At 36.0% G+C, this 22,925-nt stretch overlaps 3 protein-coding genes and 1 pseudogene across 7 annotated transcripts; 3 read left to right on the top strand and 1 right to left on the bottom strand.

Annotated features, from left to right (window-relative positions):
- Positions 1 to 1,713: 1,713 nt before the first annotated feature.
- On the top strand, positions 1,714 to 5,431 carry LOC121234860 (serine/threonine-protein kinase WNK8-like). 2 transcript variants are annotated; one of them, XM_041130985.1, is made up of 7 exons: positions 1,714 to 2,267; positions 3,043 to 3,080; positions 3,224 to 3,451; positions 3,544 to 3,764; positions 3,853 to 4,010; positions 4,105 to 4,489; positions 4,566 to 5,431. In XM_041130985.1, exons 1-7 carry the CDS (start codon positions 2,187 to 2,189, stop codon positions 5,303 to 5,305), a joined length of 1,851 nt encoding a protein of 616 aa, XP_040986919.1. In that variant the 5' UTR covers positions 1,714 to 2,186; the 3' UTR covers positions 5,306 to 5,431. The 2 variants fall into 2 exon arrangements, with proteins under 2 accessions (XP_040986919.1, XP_040986921.1); XM_041130987.1 differs by lacking the exon at positions 3,043 to 3,080 and having other exon boundaries at positions 1,723 to 2,267.
- A 1,457-nt stretch (positions 5,432 to 6,888) lies between these two features.
- On the bottom strand, positions 6,889 to 8,791 carry LOC121235771 (protein yippee-like At4g27745). Of its 4 annotated transcripts, none has more exons than XM_041132168.1 (4): positions 8,634 to 8,791; positions 7,955 to 8,016; positions 7,732 to 7,862; positions 6,889 to 7,417 (listed from the first exon to the last, which is right to left on the bottom strand). In XM_041132168.1, exons 3-4 carry the CDS (start codon positions 7,822 to 7,824, stop codon positions 7,190 to 7,192), a joined length of 321 nt encoding a protein of 106 aa, XP_040988102.1. In that variant the 5' UTR covers positions 7,825 to 7,862; positions 7,955 to 8,016; positions 8,634 to 8,791; the 3' UTR covers positions 6,889 to 7,189. The 4 variants fall into 4 exon arrangements, with proteins under 4 accessions (XP_040988102.1, XP_040988103.1, XP_040988104.1 ...); XM_041132169.1 differs by having other exon boundaries at positions 7,955 to 8,099; positions 8,634 to 8,777; XM_041132170.1 differs by having other exon boundaries at positions 7,955 to 8,061; positions 8,634 to 8,764.
- An 8,643-nt stretch (positions 8,792 to 17,434) lies between these two features.
- On the top strand, positions 17,435 to 18,670 carry LOC121235504 (uncharacterized mitochondrial protein AtMg00810-like; the record flags this gene model as incomplete). Its single annotated transcript, XM_041131851.1, has 1 exon — positions 17,435 to 18,670. A coding segment is annotated over one exon (1,236 nt), but the record flags the coding sequence as incomplete, so codon positions are not given.
- A 2,836-nt stretch (positions 18,671 to 21,506) lies between these two features.
- LOC121235503 lies at positions 21,507 to 22,445 on the top strand (annotated as a pseudogene).
- Positions 22,446 to 22,925: the final 480 nt, after the last annotated feature.

The raw sequence follows: 22,925 nt of genomic DNA, 5'->3' as shown, positions 1-22,925 counted from the left end.
TTAGAGCATATGCTTTCGAAAATAATGATTCACATAAATAATCAGACACTCAAAAATGGTAAAAACATTTAAGTGGAGTGAGTGAGACTCTTTGTGACAGCCGTTGTTCTCCTTCTGTCCTGTTCAACTAGATAAAATCTTCTCGAAGCATACCCTTCAATCCTCAATATTCACAATGTCATCATTAAGCCAAGCCATTTGAAAAATAAACCGAAATACATCAAGCCAACCTAGACATGCTGGAAACAAAATCCCAAATCCATTAAGCACCATGGGAACAAGTAAAATCTAATTAAGAACTCAAAAATTAAATAAACAACCCAGCACATGAAGCCAAATCCAGAAAAGAACCACAACCACGTTTCGGCAAGTTTGTGATTCTATTACTCGAAGTAGAAATTGTTCTCGAAGAACCATTACCTTGTTCAAAGGGGCAGCGAGACACAACGAGACAGATCTTCTGCAAAATAAAGGATCCATACGCCTTCAGCAAATACAGAGAGAGAGAGAAACCTGAAATCAAATAGGGGGGTGGGGCTACAGCTCGATGGGAGGGAAAGAGAGGGTGGGGCTAGGGCTAGGGCTCGGACGAGAGGGAAGGATGGGGTGGGGTTGTGGCTCGACGGGATGGAAGGATGGGTCGTGGCTGTGGCTCGAAGGGAGGGGGTATTCGGCTAGGACTCGAGGGATTGTTCCTAAGGGAGCGAGATTGAGAGGAAGGAAATGAGGGATACGGGAGTCTGATTTCTTTTCTCCCAATCCGCTCCAACACGATCACATAGACGGTAAATGGAGTGCAGACGTGTCAAAATATTATTAGATGCCGTTTTTGAGGGGAGACCGGTGGTGCCTGCGGGAAGATTATCTCATAAATCAAAGGTCCAAAAAACGATTCGATTGATGTCGATTTAAATTAAATCGGTCAAAATTGAACTGATTTTAGTGAATATTTTGATTTGTTGACTAAACTGCTTCAATTGATGGATTTAGATCGATTCTAACTGATTTTAAATTGATTTGAACTGCAATCGATTTAAAATTGTATTTATTTTTAAGTTGTCTAACAATTGGATTGTTCTTTAATTTTTTGTACAAAAATATGATATAACTAAACATATATTAACTTTTTCATCATTGTATTCAATAAAAATTGTAGACAAATTGAAAATAAAAATGTAGTTCTTTATTTTTTTTAGTTGAACAAAAAATTAAGAAAATGAATGAGTATTTTATATTAAATCTATGATTGTGAATAAAATACTATATTTTTCATATGTTTATAATTTAGTGGTCTTTATATTTTTCCTATATAAGGCAAAAAAAAATTGACTATTAAGATTAAATGCGTTAATTATATATTTATTAAAACTATTTAGATTGGTAAAATATTTTTATTAAAACTAGTCAATAAATTTATATTTTATACATTTTTATAGATGATATAAAATGTTTGAATTGCATTAAATATGATTTTAATATTTTAAAATATTAATTTAAAATTAGGGTAGTGCTAACTACCATGCCTGCTTAGGTTTGATCACTAGCATCCACCCTAATGCAATTTCTACTTTTTTTTTTTACTTTTTTTTTTAAATATTTTTAAAAAATAAAAAATATTAATACATTCATAATCATTTTCTTAATTATTAAATAAAAAATATTAAAAATAAAATAAAATATCAAATTGAGTGGGGCAAATTCAGGCGTGATAATTGATATCATTTTCCTTAAAATTATCATCAATTTGTTGAATCGCTCGATTCGTCCTTACCCGGTTCATAATCCGATTCCCATCTTTTGAGGTTCGATATAAATCCCTACACCCTCTCAAATCGCTCTCTAGTGTTTGATTGGTGCGTTTAAACATGCAGATAATAGTTGGATGGACGAATCTGGGATTAGTATAAAGACGTGTGACCTAATCGCCCAGCGGCTCTGTAGGGCCATGGAATCGAAGTCGTTTTCGTCGCTGCAGCTCCAGCTCGTCGGGTGCCGATCCCGCTTCCGAAAATCAGCTTTCGATTCGTATTTGGTGGCCTGTGAAGCATTCTCGGAAAAGCCTCTTCTTTTTCTTCTTCGTCTTTTTGGACTCAGGATCCAGATCCTTTGATAGCGTTTCGCTCGTTGTCTTCTCGATTCTCGTTCTTTTTTCTGTTCGTGTTGCAATTCGTCGTCTTTTTCTGGCAATGGACTTTGGTGCGGGTCCGAAATTCGAGGCTCAGGACGGTGATGTTGTGGAGAAAGATCCTGCCGGAAGATACGTGCGGGTATGGGTAATGTTGGGTTTTTGAATTCAACATCTGTCCCTTTTTCCAATAAAATTATTAGGCAAAGAAAAGAACTTAAAATTATGGATTTTCTGATTTTCGTTGTTTCAATTTTCCGTGGCCAATTATTCGTTTGGCTTCGTTGAGCGGACTACTTGGTACATGATCTTTTCCCTTATTTTCTGAGCAACCAAACAGCACTTTATGTTTCTATTGGTAGTTTTTCATTTAAAAAGTTAGCTGGATTTGATACGACATCCATTTTGCTAGTAATTTGCTTTAAGATTTTTGGGTTTTGATGACTGCGATTGATTAGTATACGTCTTTAATCAAATAATGTATTTCAAACACTTGAAAAAAAATCCAACTCTGTTTTACGCGTGCTTTCGTCGGTAATAATCCCTGCTTGGCTACTCACAATATAATATTGTTAGCTTTTTATTTCTCTCTTCTTCTTTTTCTTTTTTTTTTCAAATTATTTGGTAAATCTTTATAGTAGTCTATATAAAATGAAATTAATGGATTAAACAATCTTGATTTTGGGAAATCCAATTCAGATGGAAGAGTCCTTTTTGTTTTGTTTCCATTAATTGTCGTAGATTTTAAATTGTTAATATGAAAATTTTATGTCGGCAGGGATATTGTGATTACTTGTAGTCATATGGTCTCAACTCCCTAGGCATTGTTAGTATCTTGCATGCTGTGTTGAGTCAAATTGTTTATTCTATTTGATTTTGTGAGATAACGTTTATTTCTATTGCTTCTATTCTTTCAGTATAACGAAGTCTTGGGGAGAGGAGCTTTTAAGACTGTGTATGGTTCTTAGAACCTATCTTAATCAATTATTTTCTTTCTGGTTGTAGTAGTTAGTTTCTAAAGTCGGTGGCTTTCCAAACTAGAAAATTTGCTTTTATTTTTTTTAAAAAAATGTCCTGTGGTTCCCTTGTTATTTGTAGATACAAGGCATTTGATGAAGTTGATGGAATAGAAGTTGCTTGGAACCAAGTGCACATTGATGATGTATTGCAGTCACCAGAGCAGCTGGAAAGATTATATTCGGAGGTTCATCTGCTGAAATCTTTGAAACACGAAAATATTATCAAGTTCTATAATTCTTGGGTTGATGATAAGAGCAAGACCATCAACCTAATAACAGAGTTGTTCACTTCTGGGAGTTTGAGACAGTGAGTTCTTTTGTGCTGTTAGCCATATTTTCTTTCACTTTTTTTTGGGTTCAATGATAACTTATAGCATACATGGTTTCATTGTGTTCTAGATATCGAAAGAAGCATAAGAATGTTGATATGAAGGCCATCAAGAATTGGGCTAGGCAGGTTCTTCAAGGTTTAAGCTATTTGCATGGCCACAATCCTCCAATTATCCACAGAGACCTGAAATGTGACAACATATTTGTTAATGGTAACAATGGAAAAGTTAAAATTGGAGATCTTGGATTGGCAACTGTCTTGAAGCAGCCTACTGCCCGAAGTGTTATTGGTATGGACATCCCTTTCTCTGAAAGTGTTATGACTTTGGCCTAACTGTGTAAATTGCAGTTTGTTATCTTTTTTTCTTTTTTGCACAGGCACTCCTGAATTTATGGCTCCCGAGCTTTATGAAGAGGAATACAATGATCTTGTCGACATATATTCTTTTGGCATGTGCATGTTAGAAATGGTTACCTGTGAATATCCATATGGTGAATGCAAAAATCCAGCTCAAATATACAAGAAGGTCACCTCTGTAAGTTGGCAACTACCTGCAGTATGTTTCATTCTAGCTTTTCTTAAAAATGGCTGTTGTGCTTTTTTTTCTTTTTGACATTCCTTTCCTATAGGGCATTAGGCCTGCTTCTCTGAGTAAAGTGAATGACCCTCAAGTCAAGCAGTTCATAGAGAAGTGTCTAGTTCCAGCATCTATGAGATTGCCAGCAATGGAGCTGTTGAAAGATCCATTCCTTGCAACTGGAAATCCAAAGGATCTCAATTGTGATTCGCTGCTGTTGTCCAATAATTTGCCCACTTTGGTGAACTCACAACAGCCTGAATCTCATGCCATGGATATAGACTCTAACAAGGGTTCTGTTGGCTGTAGTATGAAAACTTCTGGCTGTTCTACTCCGGAATTTCAGAGGTTTACTGAGAATAATGAATTTAAGTTAAGAGGGGAGAAAATTGATGACAATACAATTTCATTTACTCTGCGCATTGCTGATCCCCATGGTAAGTAAATGCGCTGCTGAATAATTTACTTTCTTTCCCTTCTAGCATTAACTATATATTGTTCTTGTTTTAACAGCTCAGGTGAGAAACATCCATTTTGCGTTTTATCTCAATTCCGATACTACAATATTAATAGCTGAGGAGATGGTTGAGCAACTTGATCTGTCAAAAGAAGATGTGGCCGTCATTTCTGAGTTAATTGACAACTTGATAACAAAGCTTGTACCTGGATGGAAAGCTTGTTTTGGGAATTGTTCATCTCAATCAAATAGTTCATTTGGTGATTCTACTGTACTTCAGATTGGGGGAAATTCTGGGACAGTAGAGGCTTCTGCAGATGCAGTTTTTGAGCATCATGTTCTCCCACGTGTGGAAGATGAAGACAATCAAGAATCAACTGTTTCAGATATATCTGCCGAGTATGGTGTCTCAATGGCTTCAGATGTCTCTAATGATAGTGGTGGTTTAGAGTCCGATAATTTCAGTTGTGATGGATCCTATAAAGGTTCAAAACGGTGTGGTGGGTTTAATTCAGAGTATAGAGTTTATGATCATGGCGAGCATAACGAGACTGCACAAAAATCTGCAACCTCCTTTATTAATTCATGTTCTGGTATGTCAAAAGACTTCAGCTTGTCGAGCATATGTTCACTATCTCTGGCAGACAAGGATCAGTGTGATGAGCTGAAGCTGGAGCTGGATGCGATTGATACGCAGTATCACCAACGTTTAATTGAACTCCAGAGGATGAGGGAGGAAGCAATAGAAAATGCCAAAACGAGTTGGATGGCCAAGAAGAAAATATCTGTCATTTGATCTATGCGATTTTTTGTTTTTGATTTGTTGTTTTTTGCTATGATTCTTTTTCCTCAGTTTTGTTGATAGCCTTTTTTCTCTCTCACTCTGTGGCAATACATGGAAATCATTTTTTTAAGATGTCAATCAATTTGATATATTGTGTTCATTTTCCATAAAGCTGTGAGAGGAGCAATCCCCCACCCCACCTCTCTCCATTCTCAATTTTTCTTACACTCGGTTTACTTGAATCGAAACATGAAATGTAGTTTACTTGACGACAACGATGCTGACTTTTCAAAACCTAAAGTTGAAAGCTGCTGTCTACTGCTTTCTGTTAACATCAAGGTGCTGTGAGACCTTGATGCTTGCGTTTGCTTGGAATGAACACAGTATGCGGTCCTCAATGGAATTTCTTTCCCACCTCAGTGTCATGACCCACATCACTCTAGCAGGCTACAGCTGCTTGATGGTTACCCTTACCCACCATTTAATTCAACGAGCACTCTCAATACGGAAATGCTGCATTTTATTATGTTGCTAAAAGCATAGCCATCAAGGAGAATTATTGTTGTAGCATTGCACCAGAATTGATAACTGGCGTTTTGCACCACAGGTACTATTACGGCTCTTCATAAAAGGACCCATCCCCTGGTAGCAAAGACGATCATTTGGAGTTCTCAATCAAACCCACTAGAATAAAACAGCCACTGAAAATCAAAATTTCACGAGTGCTGTTCTCTGAAATTTTACAGAGATTTGAGGTAATTTTTTTCTTCAGTTAAAACACAATGTGATATATACCCAGGAGCTCTGCGCAGAAACATTCCCGTCATAGTTCTATCCCAATTTAAAAATCAGCTTATTGACTGGAGATCAGTATCTTCAGATCAACCAATTAGCAACATATTCATGATGTGCTAGTAATGCTAGGTACAAGCTTCAAATATACAAGCCTTGTACAAACTTTTTATAAAAATGTGGACCCATTAAGAAAAAACGAATTTTTCACACTTTTCCATAGAGTCCACTTTTTTATAAAGGACTTATATGAGGCTTATGCATTTGAGGTTTGTATATATCATTTCTCTTCTTTTTAAAGTATCCGTAAGTTGTGTTAGGGATGAAGACAAAATACCATACCCTCGGATGCTTTTTCCATGCATTCATCATCATATACTCTTGTCAGTCACATAGGATGATTTGCCCCAACTTTAGCTCTGACCACATTTAAATTGAAGATAAGCATATCAAAAAGCTCTACAACACGGTAATGTAATTTTCCACATTTGACTTGAAGAAAAGCATATCATGGGTTTTACATTACCATGGTATGTCATGAGTTCTGTTGTAACATAATTTAAGTATCACACAAATAAAACAATCATTACTGTCTTTCTATATGGAAAAAGCGGTAGACTGAAATCCTCATAAATTGAATGGAAACCGTATGCCTATTCAATTATGAGTAATGCTACCCACCATCCTACGATGTGACATTAAATGATTAGAGACTATTTGTTATGTTCTACTTGTAGACCAATCATTTAATGTCACATCAAGGGATGTTGAGAGTATGATGATTAGAAGAATGATATATAGAGTTTTTCAAACATATTATGCTCAGTGTTCTTGATCCATGACAGAGACACGTCTAGATTACAATGGTTCTATGTATTCAATTGAAATCCAACCACATAATGAATCACAGATTTACCAACCACATAATTGATGATCTCTAAATACAATTTACAGAGAAAACACAAGTAGAATGCACAGCAAGGAACAATAATTTAGCATCTTCAATTGATCAGTATGTTCTGGACAAGATAATCCTCGTCGAGGCATCAAATTCAATCCTCTTAAACTGGCATAAGGATAAATGAGACTAAAACTTCGTTGGTGCTACCAGTTTTCCTTGACTATTCTCGACTTCTCAAGTATGAACTTCCCTTCCTTGTATTTCTGAGTTTCCTCATAGGCTCTTTCATACTTCCAACCAAGTACCACACGACAATCACAGCAGGAGACATCAGCTACAGTGTGAAGACCTGTCATGAGGTGCCTGTCCTCTTTTGGTCCCACCATAATGTTCATCGCGTGGGAGAACAGAAACGCTCGACCATTTCTCCCCTACAACATAAAAATGAAAAATGTGGATCGAGTTTTGGCATAGCAGCATAGCCAAATCACATACAAAATGATCTAATTACAGACATGGATAAGTGCAAACAACCTCCGCTTCATGGAGCACAATAACACAAACCAGATCATTCATTAGTTAAATATGAGTTATCTTCACTCTTGATTTGATTCATCTTCACCATATCATTGTTTACAGCCACTTAATGAATTCTCGGTCGGTAAAATAGTCAACTGATACACATACAAGGGCATATAAACGCTAAAAGCTTAAAGACACAGCAAAACCAACATTAGGTTCTCACCTGAAAAGATTTAGAAATGACATCATCGTGAAGGGCTACATGGTTTCTGCAATTACAGCAACTGTACAACCTTGGCCCAACTAACTCTGCCATCGAGGATAACAATTGACACCGATCCGCTTATTGCTATCCTAAATTAGGATTAAAGAAAGCATAAAAAAGAATGCAAAAAATCACTTAAATAAATATACGATTCAAAATGTTACAGGAAGATGAAGCTCACCTTCTCCACCACCGAGGAACGGCACAATTTCTTCTCCGATCAGCTAATCTTCGGCGTAATATCTGTTCTCAGAGACAATCAGGGCGGTGATAATGTCTAGGATCATACTTTACATTGAGATAATGGCGTCCGACCAGTAAGTATGCTAACAATTTATGATATATTAATGAAAATGAAAATCATTCATAAGGGTATTGATAAAGGCAAGGTTGATTTCAAAAATAAAAGTACAAAAAATAGAATTAGAGGCTCTTCGGGATCAAGGAACAAAAAAAAGCAAAAACCAGTAGTTAAGTCTTCAACAATGAACCACACAAGGATATGATTGGTCTGAATTTAGAGAAAATAAAAAATAATAAAAGAGAGAAGAAGATAAAGCTCCACCCCTACGTAATAGACAAAAAACCCCCAAAACTCGTTAAAATTGCCCGAAAGTTCGTTGAATGTTAAAGAATAGACAGGATCAGGTCCACCAAACAAGTAAAAACCCAGCAATTAATGTAAAGGTCCACCTCTAAAAAAGTTAAGGAAAAAACACAAGATTCATTAAAATTCCAAGAAATTTCGTGGAATGGTAAGCAGTATGAAGTGATGAATGAACTGATAATCAATGCCCAGATCAGCCAATACAATAAGTTTTGCATATATTAACGGAGATTTTCAGAGTTCCTCGACGAACCTGGTCACCGTGTCATGATGGGTCTGTGCTGATGACTCTAGTAAGCGAGAGAGAGAGAGAGAGAGAGAGTGAGTGTTAAGGTTGTTCTCTTTGAGCAGGTTGCCGAGTGAGGTGGGTTCTTTGATTAGAAGACGACAAGTTGCCTCTGGGGGTCATAGGAATATTATTATTTGACATCACATTACTATTGAAATTACTTGGGCCTACTATTTTCTTTCTTTTTCTTTCCTGTTTTCCCAGTATTCTGTCGAATGAAACTGTCCAATTTTCCCAAAATAACATCTGCGACCGTCACGGCATCTTCTGTTGCTTCTGAGATTCCTTGGATTTTCACGGGATGTTCTACATTCCATACCACCGACAAGCTGGGCCTGTAACGTCGTCGTGTTTATAATGATGCGTGGATATCTCCCTCGAGAATTATCTTTGAAAATTTACAGAATTTGATATATAATTCAGTAATATATCAACATCAAATCTTGCACTTATTCAACTATCTTTAGCACAGGCTTTTTAAGAGTGTTTTATTAATATAAGATTAATATTATATTTATTATATATTTAATATTGTTAAACAAAATCATATGAACAGTAATAAACATTACATGATTATTTTACGTGTCTATTTCTTTTATACTCCAAAATCTTCAAATTTAGACAAAAACTGAAAGATATTTTTTTATAAACAAGAGTAATGCTACTTATCATCTCAATTCTCATCATCTTCCTATTATCTCATGATGTGACATAAGATTATTGGAAACTATTTATTATATTTCACTTGTAAACCTATTATCTAATGTCACATCATGGATGATGAAAGAATAATGAAAAAATAGATGATGAATAGGTTTTTTCTAAGATAAATTGAATTTGTGGACTATGGGAAATAAAGAGAATTTACACATATTTGATCAAATTGGAGGATAGTGTTAGAGCTGAGCAAAAATCTGAAAATCTAACTATGAATCCAGCTATGCTCTAATTCTGTTCCAACTCCAACAAAACAAGTTGATTTTTTTTTTTTAATTTTTTAGTCAGAGTCAGAGTTGGAGGTGTCGCTGGACCGACTCTGATTTCGACTTGATGCTCCAACTCTAACTTTGCCCTCCGACTCTGACTCTGAATCCAACTTCAATGTTGTACATATGTTATAAAAATATGTATTTATCTATATATTTATCGTATATACTAGTATACTTATATAGTATTATAACTAGAACTTATATAGTTAAATTCAAAAATATAATAGTATGAGTTAATTTTTATAAAATAATACACTTATGCTATAATATAAATAGACTAATGATAGTTTAGTATATGTAAATATCATAGTATTACTACAATGCATAATCAAGTATAGAAATAAATTAGACACTAGTATTTAAATAAATCTAGTACAATAATTAATCACACATATACTAATTTATAAAAATATAATAACATGTAATTAGACACTAGAAAATCTAGTATACAATTAAGCTAGAAATAAGTTAGACATTAGAATAATAACATATAATTAGATACTAAAAATAATATAGAATACTATAGTATGATAACATGTAATTAGACACTATAATATAAGTCTATTATAAAAAAAAAGTTAGATATTAATATGGAAGTAAATTAGTAGTAAATGATTTAGTTTTAGATTTTTTGAAAAAATTGAGATTTGAAAGGTCACAAAAAATTCTTTTTTAAAATGAGCTAAATATGAAGCTAAAAATAACTCAAAACTGAAAGCCTAAATCCAACTCCACTCCAACTCCAAAGTCAGAATCGGATTGGAACCTACACAAATCAAAATCGGAGTTTGGATTTAGACTCGGACAAATTCAAAGTCAGTGCTCACCTCTACTAGATGGTGTTTCTTTCAAGAAAGAGTGAAAACATCGAATTTGTACGAGGTTTTGACATATCCCTATCTGATTAGAGAGGAAAAAAAAATATATGACATCCCTATCTCAATACTTCGTTGCTGAAATGGACATTATTTGGCACTAGCATTAAAGTTTATCTAATATTGCACATTTTGCCTTTTATTTATTTCACTCAAAACTTAATTTCATGTTAGATTATCTATCTAAATTCTATAAAATAATAAAATATTATTAATTTCAGACTTTTTTATTTTATTTTGTTATCTAATTTTTTTTAACGTATTTTGCAGTTCTACTAGTTATATGTTAATTTTTAATCAAATAAAATATATTTTGTGGAGAAGACTTCTGCTGGATGAGAGGACAAATGAGAGAGGAAGTGTGGAAAAAGAGAAATAAATCATAAAAAATGTAGCGGCTATCAAAATCGAATAAAATATTAATATGGCTTTATTATAGTGAAGAGCAAATTTGTTGAACCATCCTAAGTATTTTATCAAAAAGTTAAAATATTTTGAAATTGCCTAATTTGATGTAGCTAATTCGAACTCAAATTATCCATTTAACAGGATTTTATGGCATGATTAAGCTAATGCCAATACTTTGAGGTCTCGTTTAGTTATACAAATCATTACATCTTATTAAATCATTATAAATTTTTAAAATTTTCATACAAAATATAATAAACAATTTAATTTTTTGAAATTTCAAAACAAAAATAATATTAAAAAGTAATATTTTATTCAACTTTTATTTCATCTTATCTGTACGTGACGACCAAGATTTTTGCTAAGCTTTCTATAAAATTTTATTAAATATTATTAATTTGGGCAAAGAGAGGTGGAATAACCCAATTAGAAATTTGGTTTGGTACTAGGTATCTAAGGCCTTGAGAAAGGCCCAAGCCCATGAGTGTTTTGGCCTCTATAAGGGAATTAGGGTTTTTAAGCCCAATAGAGTTAGGGCACACGTCCAACCTGAATTCTTGGACACCACATGTCATCCAATGAAGCCTATAGTTAGGACTTGATGAATCTGGATTAAATTGAGGGAAGAGAGGTGAGAGAGTCTAGGGTTTGGCCTTGCACGCCTACCATAGAGGATCACCCACCTTCTTGCCATGTGTCATGCATGCAAGAAAGTTTGCTTGTAAGAAGAGGTCTTGTGACACTTGTCATTAATATAGGGAGGTTTCTAGAAGGAAAATGATAAGGGTATGGAAAGTGGAGCCTAGGGAAGGCCAAGAGGCCATGCACGACAACCATAGTGGGGGAGGATTTCGATTTTTAGAAGATATGGCCAAGTGTCATGCATGCAAAAGGGAAAGAGATGATGTATTGTCTTGGGAAGGGGCAAGATCTATATGGGAAATGGAAAGCCACATGCCTAGGGTTTTTAGAAGAAATCTTGGTGGGAAACCCATGAGATGGATGACTAAGGCAAAGGGACTTGTGCATTGCCACCCACAATGACCAATCACACAATGTCCAAGACATTGGTAGAAGAAATATCTTCTTGGGAAGGAGATGAGCTTTTCGGCCACCACACTTACACACTCTTCATACACCACATGACACACATGCACACTTGTAGATGATTGAGGAAGATCTTAACTTGAAGAATGACCATTGACCATTTTGCCATTAGATACAATGAACCAAGACACAAAATGAATGTCAAAAAGGGAAGTGGAGCTTTGGTTTTGAGGAGGCCACCCCACTTATCCAAAAAGATGCATTTGCTTCCCAATACAATCCAAAGATAGGAAAGTGGAAGAGGCTTAATGGGTGAAGCGCCACTTGGCATCCATGCAAGGAAGTTTAGCTTATTCAAGAAGTCTCTTATGCCTATATAAGGGAAAGGAGCCGAAAACCCTAAAGTATTTTTGTAGTCACTTGGTGAAATTCTCTTGAAGGTTTCAGCCACAACACTATCTATTTTCCATCACTTTCTTTCCATCCAAACATCATTCACATTACACTCACTTCTTCCAAACACCATTTTATGTGCAAGAAAAGCTAGATGATACTTTCTAGGAAGGGAGTCACGCAAGGTAAGAAGCAAAAACACTCTTTTTTCCTTACACTACACACACGGCCAAATGAAGCAAGTTTAGGACTCGACTAAGTTCACCATGAACACTTGCTCACACACACACAACCACGACCAAGAAGAATATAGTTTTGGTTCTTGTGAAGTTTCTCACACGAGCATACTCATGCACACACTCGGCCAGATTAGGGTTTTGTTTTCTTCTAAAAGAATACAAACTCAACTTCATTGCTTTAAGATCGTAAGCATGATGTTTTGAGAATGAAGGCCATGGCTATAGTGTTTTTATGAACTAAGGTTTGTTTTTTTTTATGCCAGCTTCAGACTTGAGGAAGGGAGGTCCGAACATTGAGGGATTATTTCTTGGAAATATGTTGAGGGCACAATACTCACTAATGCACGGTTTAGGGTTTAGAGAGAATGGACTCTTATGACCTTGTTACTATATTTTTTAGCTTGCTTATTTTATTGGACGTTGGATTTTTTGTAAGTAAATCTCTAACTTGTATTTGAATATTTTATGTATATGTCATGTGAACTCGTTTGTTGTTTGGTTGCAAGTTGGTACTTGAAATAATGATACTTTTTCCATGTGATATAATCTTTTCCTTGTATGATTATCCAATATATGATTGAAATGGTTTATGGTTGTTAGTTCATATCATGAAAATGGAATGAAAGGCCACATTTAAGGTTCGGATTGCATAATTCTTAACACGTTCATGAATATTTGTTATATGACCGAATCTTTTAGATGATTAAGTCTATAAAATACTTGCCTTTCCATAAGTATGTTTCAGCTACAAATGCATGTTCATTGATAAAGTTTTATTAAACGCATTATAAGATTCTAAGTTCCTAAAAAGTTGGTCTAATGTATATTTCAAGGTTGATAGGTCTTGCCCATGATCATGGATGAAGTATTAATATTATGTGATTGAAGTTTTAATGATTGAAAACCAATTCGAATGCCTCAGAATTTATGAAAAAGAACATAGTTGCATGTTCTAATATTTTCAAGCCGTAATGCGAAATGTACAAGGTTATGCATGATTGTTTGTTATATAGTCATGATTAAGTTTTGGCATTTCATGTGTCCCATGGAAGTTTTAAGTTTCATAGTTCATGTCACATGTATTGGGATTGTGAAAGTCTTTAAAAAGAAAATGAGTCTTTTAAAAGTTTTGTCATGACTCCAAAGGTTAGGACAAAAAAATGTCCTAATGGAACTTCTCTGTCCACTCAGGAGTGTTTAAAATAGAGTGGTAACCTGTGGGTCGACGAAATACAGTCGACGGATCTTGAATGGTTCCTAAAAGAAAAGGATACCGGAGCAGGGTTGCACCTAAAGCTAGTTGGTGCCCTACGATGAAAGCAAAAAGCGAATTGACGTAATATGAATGATTAAAAGTAAGACGTAGTCACCTTGATCAAAGTGACCAATAGTTGATGCAGTAACTAACGGAGAATATACGGTGCATAGGGAAGCCATGATGTATCCATTTATAAGTTAAAGTCAAGAAAGGCCTTGAACTCAAAGTTATGCTATGATATATGAACAAGAACCCGAACTCACAAGCATGAAAATGATTGAAAAGATGTTTTATGAAAGAAATGATTATGAAAGTCATGATATACACGATATTTTCTTTTTGAAAAATTCAATGCATAAATAAAGTCTCATGTTCATGCATTCATTTTTAAGTTTGCTTACATATGCTTACGATATCTATTATGTTGAGGATATCACTCCTCAATCACAATCTTCCCATACATGTCAAAGTTGACCAACGTGATTTTAGGAGATTTATTTTTGTATTGTTTCCTTTTTAATTGTACAGCAATTGATTTGTATTTCGGTTACACAATTTGTAAAGTTTTATATAAAGCAATACAACTCACCTCTCAAAGATAAGGAGGATTTCAAATATTCTCATGGTATCAAGAGCCAAACTGGTTTAGCAACCCACTAATCCTCTCTTTTTTATCTCATGGCTTCTGAAACCTCTCCCACCCTTCTCCCTTCAACACCTTAATCCACATGATAACTATCAAACTTTCTTCCTCAAATTATCTCCTTTGGAAAAATCAACTCCTACCTCTTCTTGAGAGTTAAGAATTATTGGGTTATGTTGATGGCACCCTTGTGCCGCCCCCAAGATTTGAAACTGCCACCTCTCTCACACCAAGTGACAAACATCTGGCGTGGAAGGCTACTGATCAATGCCTTCTCAGTCTCTTGCTTTCCTCCCTCACCGAGGAAGCCATGGTTGAGGTGGTTGGCCTCTCCACTACACGCGACGTATGGCTCGCACTTGAGAATACATTCAGCCATCAATCTAAGGCCCGAGAGTTACGCCTCAAAGATGACTTACAGTTAATGAAACGCGGCACCAGATTTGTTGTCGAGTATGCTCGTGCTTTCAAATCACTTTGTGACCAACTTCATGCAATTGGTTGTCCCGTTGATGGCACCGACAAGGTGCACTGGTTCCTCCGTGGGCTCGGCAGCGATTTCTCGACCTTCTTTACCGCACAGATGGCCCAAACCCCTCTTCCTACATTCGCGGATTTAATCTCCAAAGCAGAGAGCTTTGAGATTTTTTAGAAGTCTCTGGACTCCTCTCCATCCTCTGTTGCGACTTTTACAGCTACCCCTAATTCCACCCATCGTGGTGGTTTTTCTCGCAACCATCGAGGTCGCACGCATAGGCATGGCAGTGGACAAGGACGCTCCAACTCAGGCCAAGGACGTCGTCCCCCATGGTGCCAGATTTGTAGGCTTGAAGGCCACTATGCCGACCGCTGCCGTCAACGCTAGCTCGAAGTGAGCCTTCTGCTCAACTTGCCGAAGCCTTTACAAGCTCCTGCTCTCTCAATGAAGATATGGGCCCCGATTAGTTTGTGGATACAGGGGCCTCGGCCCATATGACCATGGATCACTCTCAATTGGACCAGTCCACTACTTACATGGGTAAGGATTGTGTAGTTGTTGGGAATGGTGCGTCACTACCCATTACCCACACCGGTAAAATTTCTCCTTCCCCAAATCTTCATCTTCTCGATGTCCTAGTTGTACGTCGCCTCACCAAAAATTTACTTTCCATTAGTAAATTAACATATGATTTTCCATCATCTGTTACATTTACTAAAAATTTGTTCACTGTTTAGAATCGCAAAACAGGAAAGGTGGTGGCAACCGACAAGCGTGATGGAGGCTTATATGTGCTCGAGCGAGGCAATTCTGCCTTTATTTCTATCCTTAAAAATAAATCGCTTCATGCGTCATATGATTTATGGCATGCACAACTTGGACATGTCAATCATTCTATTATTTCTTTATTAAATAAAAAAGGACAGGTTTATCTTACCTCTTTGTTGCCTTCTCCTAGAATATGTAGTACATATCAAATTGTAAAAAGTCATCGCTTACCTTATTCTCATAATGAACATAGGTTGTCCAAAGTGCTTGATCTTATCCATTGCGATCTATGGGGTCCCTCCCCTATCAAATCAAATTTAGGATTTGCCTATTATGTTCTTTTTATTGATGATTATTCTCGCTTCACATGGCTTTATCCTTTGAAATTGAAATCTGACTTTTCTAATGTTTTTATTCAATTTCAAAAATTTGTCAAAAATCAATACTCTGCTCGTATCAAAGTTTTCCAAAGTGACGGAGGTATTGAATTTACCAGTAATTTCTTTCAAGACCATCTTCGTTCTTCTGGCATTCACCATCAGCTCTCATGTCCATATACACCCGTCCAAAATGGTCGTGCTGAAAGAAAACACCGTCATGTGACTGAGACAGGATTAACACTTCTTTTTCATTCTCACATTTCTCCTTGTTTTTGGGTTGACGCTTTCAGCACTGCAGCCTACATCATCAACTGCTTGCCCACACCGCTTCTTGGAGGTAAATCACCTTTTGAGATTTTGTATGGTAACTCTCCGAATTATGAAAACTTTCATCCTTTTGGTTGTCGTGTTTACCCTTGTTTGCGTGATTATATGCCTAACAAATTTTCTCCTTGCAGCATCCCGTGTATTTTTCTGGGTTACAGTTCCTCTCACAAAGGATTTCGTTGTCTCGATCCCACTACCTCTAGGCTTTATATTACCCGCCATGCCCAATTTGATGAAACTCATTTTCCTTCCCTTACTACCTCTCAGGCCCAACCCATATCCTCATTTCATTTTTCCAATTTCCTCGAACCAAGCCTTATCCATATCGATCCGCCTCCCTCTCCTTCTGATGCCTATTCCCCACATACTACTCAATCTGGGTCCAATCCATGTATTATGTGTACTGATCCAATGAATGAGTCCTTGCAGGTTCCTGATTCTCTTGCAGGTCCTTCTTTGCAGCACTCGGCTCCCAGTTCATCTCTGCCTGAGTCCAGTATGGATCCCATACCTGCTGCCGTGATTCCGATGGGCACTCACCCTATGCTTACGAGAGCTAAAGTTAGCATTTTCAAGACTCGTCATCCGGCCAATCTCAGTTTCTTAGGTACTTCTGGTCCTCTTCCCGCTCTCCTTGCATCGACTGAGCCTAAAGGCTTCAAATCTGCTGCTAAGAATCCTGATTGGCTTGCTGCTATAGATGAAGAAATTCATGCACTGAAAAATAATCATACTTGGGTTTTGGTCCCTCAGCCTGCCAACACCAACATTGTGGGCTCTAAATGGGTTTTTCGAATCAAATACTTGCCCGATGGATCTGTTGAGCGCCTCAAAACCCGTCTAGTTGCTAAGGGTTATACATAGGTACCTGGTCTTGACTACACCGATACCTTCAGTCCTGTTATCAAGGCTACTACTATTCGCGTTGTGCTCTCTCTTGCTGTGACATAGAAATGACCTCTTCGTCAACTTGATGTCAAGAACGCGTTTCTCAATGGTACTCTCACTGATCAAGTTTATATGGAGCAGCCTCCAGGGTACATTGATCCTCGCTTCCCCAACCATGTTTGCCAGCTGAAGAAAGCTCTCTATGGTCTCAAGCAAGCCCCTCGTGCCTGGTTTCAGAGCTTTAGCACTTTTCTAATTCACCTTGGTTTCTCTTGCAGTCGTGCTGACACATCTCTTTTTATCTATCATCAGAAGTCGAATATTATCTATCTGCTTCTTTATGTTGATGACATCATTATTACAGGCAACAATTCCTCACTTCTTGACAGCTTCACTTGTAAACTCAATTCAGAGTTTGCCACTAAGGACTTGGGCTCTCTCAGCTATTTTCTTGGTCTTGAAGCTACTCCAACTTCTGATGGTTTCTTTATCAGTCAGCTCAAATATGCACGGGATATTCTTTCTCGAGCTCAGTTACTTGACAGTAAGCCTGTCCACATTCCTATGGTTGTTTCTCAGCATTTGTCCGCCGATGGCTCTCTGTTTTCCGACCCCACTCTCTACAGATCTCTTGTTGGAGCACTTCAGTACTTGACTATCACACAGCCCGACATTGCTCATGCTGTCAACTCTGTCAGCCAATTTTTGCATGCCCCCACTGAAGATCATTTTCTGGCTGTTAAGCGCATCCTCCGCTATGTTAAGGGCACAATTCACTTTGGCTTAACTTTCCGCCCCTCCTCTTCTCCTGGTGCTCTCGTTGCCTATTCTGATACTGATTGGGCCGACTGCCCTGATACTCGCCGTTCGACCTCTGGTTATTCTATCTATCTAGGTGATAACTTGGTTTCCTGGAGTGCTAAAAAACAGCCGACGGTCTTTCGTTCCAGCTGCGAATCTGAGTATTGTGCCCTTGCCTTCACTGTTGCTGAACTTATTTGGCTCACACATCTCCTGCGTGATCTTCAAGTTCCCATGTCTCAGCAGCCTCTTCTTTTATGTGACAACAAAAGTGCATTTTTTTTAGCTCCAATACGGTTTCACACAAACGGGCTAAGCATGTTGAATTGGACTATCACTTTCTCCGTAAACTTGTTGTGGCTGGCAAACTTCGCACCCAACATGTCCCATCTCATTTACAGATTGCTGATATTTTTACTAAGAGTGTTTCTCGTCCTCTATTTGAGTTCTTTCGATCCAACCTCTACGTCCGATCCAATCCGACGCTTCGCTTGCGGGGGGTGTTGAGGATATCACTCCTCAATCACAATTTTCTCATACATGTCAAAGTTGACCAACGTGATTGTAGGAGATTTATTTTTGTATTGTTTCCTTTTTAATTGTACAACAATTAATTTGTATTTCGGTTACACAATTTGTAAAGTTTTATATAAAGCAATACAACTCACCTCTCAAAGATAAGGAGGATTTCAAATATTCTCATATTATATGTTATTTGTTTACTTATTGAGATTTCTCGAAATCTAATTGTTGTAATTTTCACTACAATTCCCCTATTCAGAATGGTAAAAGTTGTAATAGGAACCCAAGAGGATAGTAATGAGGAAACGCAAGAGACCAACGCTCTAGATGCCTAAGGAGTCTCCACAGAGATGCGAGGTCTCTTAGGAGTCGTTGCTTTTAGGAAGGTTGGAAATTGCCGTCCGATTCATCACTAAGGTGTTGTAGTTTTTTGAGCAACTGAGGAGGATTTCGAATCAGGACAAAGCCAAGTAGGATCGGTCTCACTAAAGGACTTGAAATATGGAACCTCTTTTGATGACTGACTTATTTTGAAGACATTTGATGTAATGGTCTCACATTTTGGGAATCTCTTTTGGAACAATTAAGTCTTTTGATGACTTTTTATGAATTTTTTTTTTTTTTGAGATTTATGTGCTTCGGTACTATTTATCTGTCTTATTTATTGACCTAAAGTAGACTTTCCGCTGTGATATACTGCATACTGCTAGTTGTCATTAGGTGCATTGCATCTTAATTGTCATGTTCGAAGGGTATATAGCCTTGTGCTATATGTCCTGATGCTTCAGTCTCCATCAAGTCCCGAGCGGAGACTGAGAGCGTCACACTGTGTAACCAAATGATTTAGGAACCAATTGCTAAAATAAAAGTAACTGTGCACGTGCAACGAGATCCATTAACTCCTATATTCATTGTCTTTGCTGATAATATTATTTATGTTGTGATTCTTTTATTTTAATCTTGTTATGATTCTAAGATACTAATTAAATTTGAAGAACTCAAATAATAATAATAAAAAGATACATTAAATAAAATTTAAAATATCTGCTTATAAAAAAAGTTAAAATATCTAATATTATTTAAACAATTGATCTACAAGTAATAAATACTATTGTAAGAGCACTCTCAATAGATTAACTAAAGTTAAAGTACATTTTTTTTTATAAATAGTTATTTTTTCATTATATAATAAAAAATAATATAAAATGAATTTGACTTTAGATATTCACATCAAATTTCCAAATTAGATTATCCATTTATTCATTATACAGCTAGATATGAGTAATTAATAATTAATTTCTAATTTATCCATTTATTCATTATTATTTTATTTTATTTTATTTAATCATATTTTATTAATTTCTATCATTCTCATTCAACTATATTTTTTTTTTATCAAATTTGGATAAAGTATCCATGAACTCGTGCACTTGAAGAGAGCATCTATTCAACAAACATTTCTAAAAATTAGACATGTTGGTTTGTTGGAGAGAGAAATAATTCATGAAAATAAGAATTTGGTCTATGAATAGCAACATTCAAATTTGAAAATTATTTTGAATGTAACTATACCTAAATTTTAATTATTTAGAATTTGTTTTTTAATAACTAAATAATTAATAGATTTAATTTTAATTAATTCATTAAGAATGCTTTAAGGTATCAGGATGCTTGCTGGCACCCACCTGGCACCTTCACTAATGTCCACATCCAAAGAAGAACGTACTGATCATGGTCGACCCATATGATAAAGTACAAACAAACTGTCTCTTGCATTATTTTCACATTTTATTATTATTAATTTTTTTTATAATAATTATTACCATATGGATATAAGTCTTTTAAGGTCGCTCCGAGCTATACAAAAATGGACCAGCCAATTTTGGAAGATTATAAATAAATGCATCCCTTTTAAAAATCATCACCATTCACACACCTCCTTATTTATACACACTTTTTTTTGTTCCTCTTGACGACTTGATCGATGTACGTGAATATAGTACTGATACTTTCATGTTAATCAAAATATAATTTCTTTTTTTTTTTTTTAAATCAATAAAGAATTATAATTTCAGGCATGATCGGAATATCACGTTTGGTCATGATATCAATCCCCCAGTGAATAATATAGTGTGGACCCACAGGCATTAATTAAATAAATAAATACAGATATGATTAAGATGAATAATTAGCGCATGGGATCGAAGGAGGAGGATGGCGCATGCATGGCTTCCAAGAGTGCTTGGAAATGTGCGCATCCAAAACTTTTGGATAAAAAACAGGGTAGAATAAAAGAGAAATTAAATTTAAAAAAAAATGAGTAAATATGAAATTTATATAAAAATTAAATTTTTAATTGTATACCTCATTATTTTTTAAAATGATTGTGCAGCACTTACGCACTTTATGATTGTACGTAGCATTATTCTAAATGGTTTTGTATGATTATATAGATGAGATGAGATGAGATAAAAGTTAAAAATTTAATAAAATATTATTAAAATATTATTTTTTAATATTATTTTTATTTTAAGATTTGAAGAAGTTTAATTATTTATTATAGAAAAAAACTATAGACAGTCGCTTGGTGCAAGCACGAGATAAACATGTCTGATGTGGAGAAATTAAAACGACACAATTTCTTTCCTCTTTGCATATTCCCAGATCTAACTCTCACTCTTTCCATTTCCCTCCCCTCTATGTTTCTCTTCCTCAAATACGAAATGGAAGAGAAATAACCCTAATGCAGCCCATTTTCCTTCATGCTTAAAAAGCTGCTCTCTTCCTGTAAAAAATTGAACTTTTTTTCCTACACCAACCCCTAAACCCTCCTTATACTCGTACCCATAAATCCCACTATGTAAATGTGTACATGAAGTGGAAGAAAGACTTGTACTCTGACTCAATCGAGCACATCCATGGGTCCATACAACTCAAGCCCATTGTTTCCTTGAAGAACTGCATAGCCGAAGACCCTAATGGGTGCAGCCCAATCTCTCAAGTCTCCAAGAGGGGACTACAGTTGGGTGTTTCCATGAAGGTTGCGAGCTTCTTGAGGCAATACCCATCAATTTTTTAGGAGTATACGGGTCCCCAATATAACTTACCTTGGTTCAGGCTAACTCAGAAGCTATCGAGATTGATAAAGAGGAGAAAATGGTCTTTGAGGAATGCAGGGATGATTTTAAGGATAGGGTTGAAGAGGTTGATTCTGATGAGTAACGGTAAAGTTTTGCCTGTAAAGATTATCCAGGGAATGCAATGGTATTTAGGCTTGCCTGAGGATTTTTTAAGGTGCTTGGAAATGAATCTTAATGGGTCTTTTAGGTTTGTGGAGATGGGAGACGGGTTGAAGTGTTTGACGGTTGAGAGCGAGGAAAAGGTATTGTCTATGGTCCAGAGAAATGATATTAAGAGACTGGTTTATTTTGGGGAGCCAATGGAAGCAATCGAGTTTCCACTTTTCCCTTCAAAGGGTTTGAGGTTGAGGAGGAAGATTGAAGGTTGGTTGAAAGAGTTTCAAAAGTTTCCTTATATTTCACCTTACGAGGATGATTCTCATTTGGACCCAAATAGTGATATAGCGGAGAAGTGGGTGGTGGCATTTCTTAATGAGTTGCTTAGTCTCTTTGTTGAGCATTCAGCAGAGATGAGGTAGCTTCTATTCATTATGAAATATTTTGGGTTGCCATTAAAAGTTCACAAAACATTTGAGAGGCATTCCTTTATTATTATTTTTTTTAATCTGACGTGGCGATAACAGCTGCATGCCACTTGTATGTTAGGATGGTATATAGAAGAATTATATTATATTTTGTATGAAAATTTAAAATTTTTATAATAAACATATCAGATAAAATAAAATGAGTTAATTTCATCGCATAATCAAATGAGGCCTAAAAAGAAAAAGGCAGATGGAAAGGGCGGCAGCTAAGCACTAGAGGGCCAACCATCACTTATAACTCTTCTTACACTGTGCATTAACTGTTGCCAGAGGTCAACAAAAACGGGGTAGGAAATGATCTAAATCCGCTTTAGCAACAGTTAGATGAAAAGTCTCTTCTCAATTTTCTGTTTATAATCTCGATGAGAAAATGCAGTTCTTGACAAGGGCTTAAACAGTTAAACGTAAAGGTTTATCTATTCTGCAGTATTAAGATATTTTATTGAATTTGAGAAAATATAAAAACAAATAAGTAATATTATATACCATCGTAAAGTATGTAAATATTATATAATT

The sequence above is a fragment of the Juglans microcarpa x Juglans regia genome, chromosome 6D (genome assembly GCF_004785595.1).
Source record: "Juglans microcarpa x Juglans regia isolate MS1-56 chromosome 6D, Jm3101_v1.0, whole genome shotgun sequence".
In the NCBI taxonomy this organism is placed as follows: domain Eukaryota; kingdom Viridiplantae; phylum Streptophyta; class Magnoliopsida; order Fagales; family Juglandaceae; genus Juglans; species Juglans microcarpa x Juglans regia.
The sequence above is the reverse complement of the archived record's forward strand: the minus strand, read 5'-3'. Positions and strand labels throughout refer to the sequence as shown.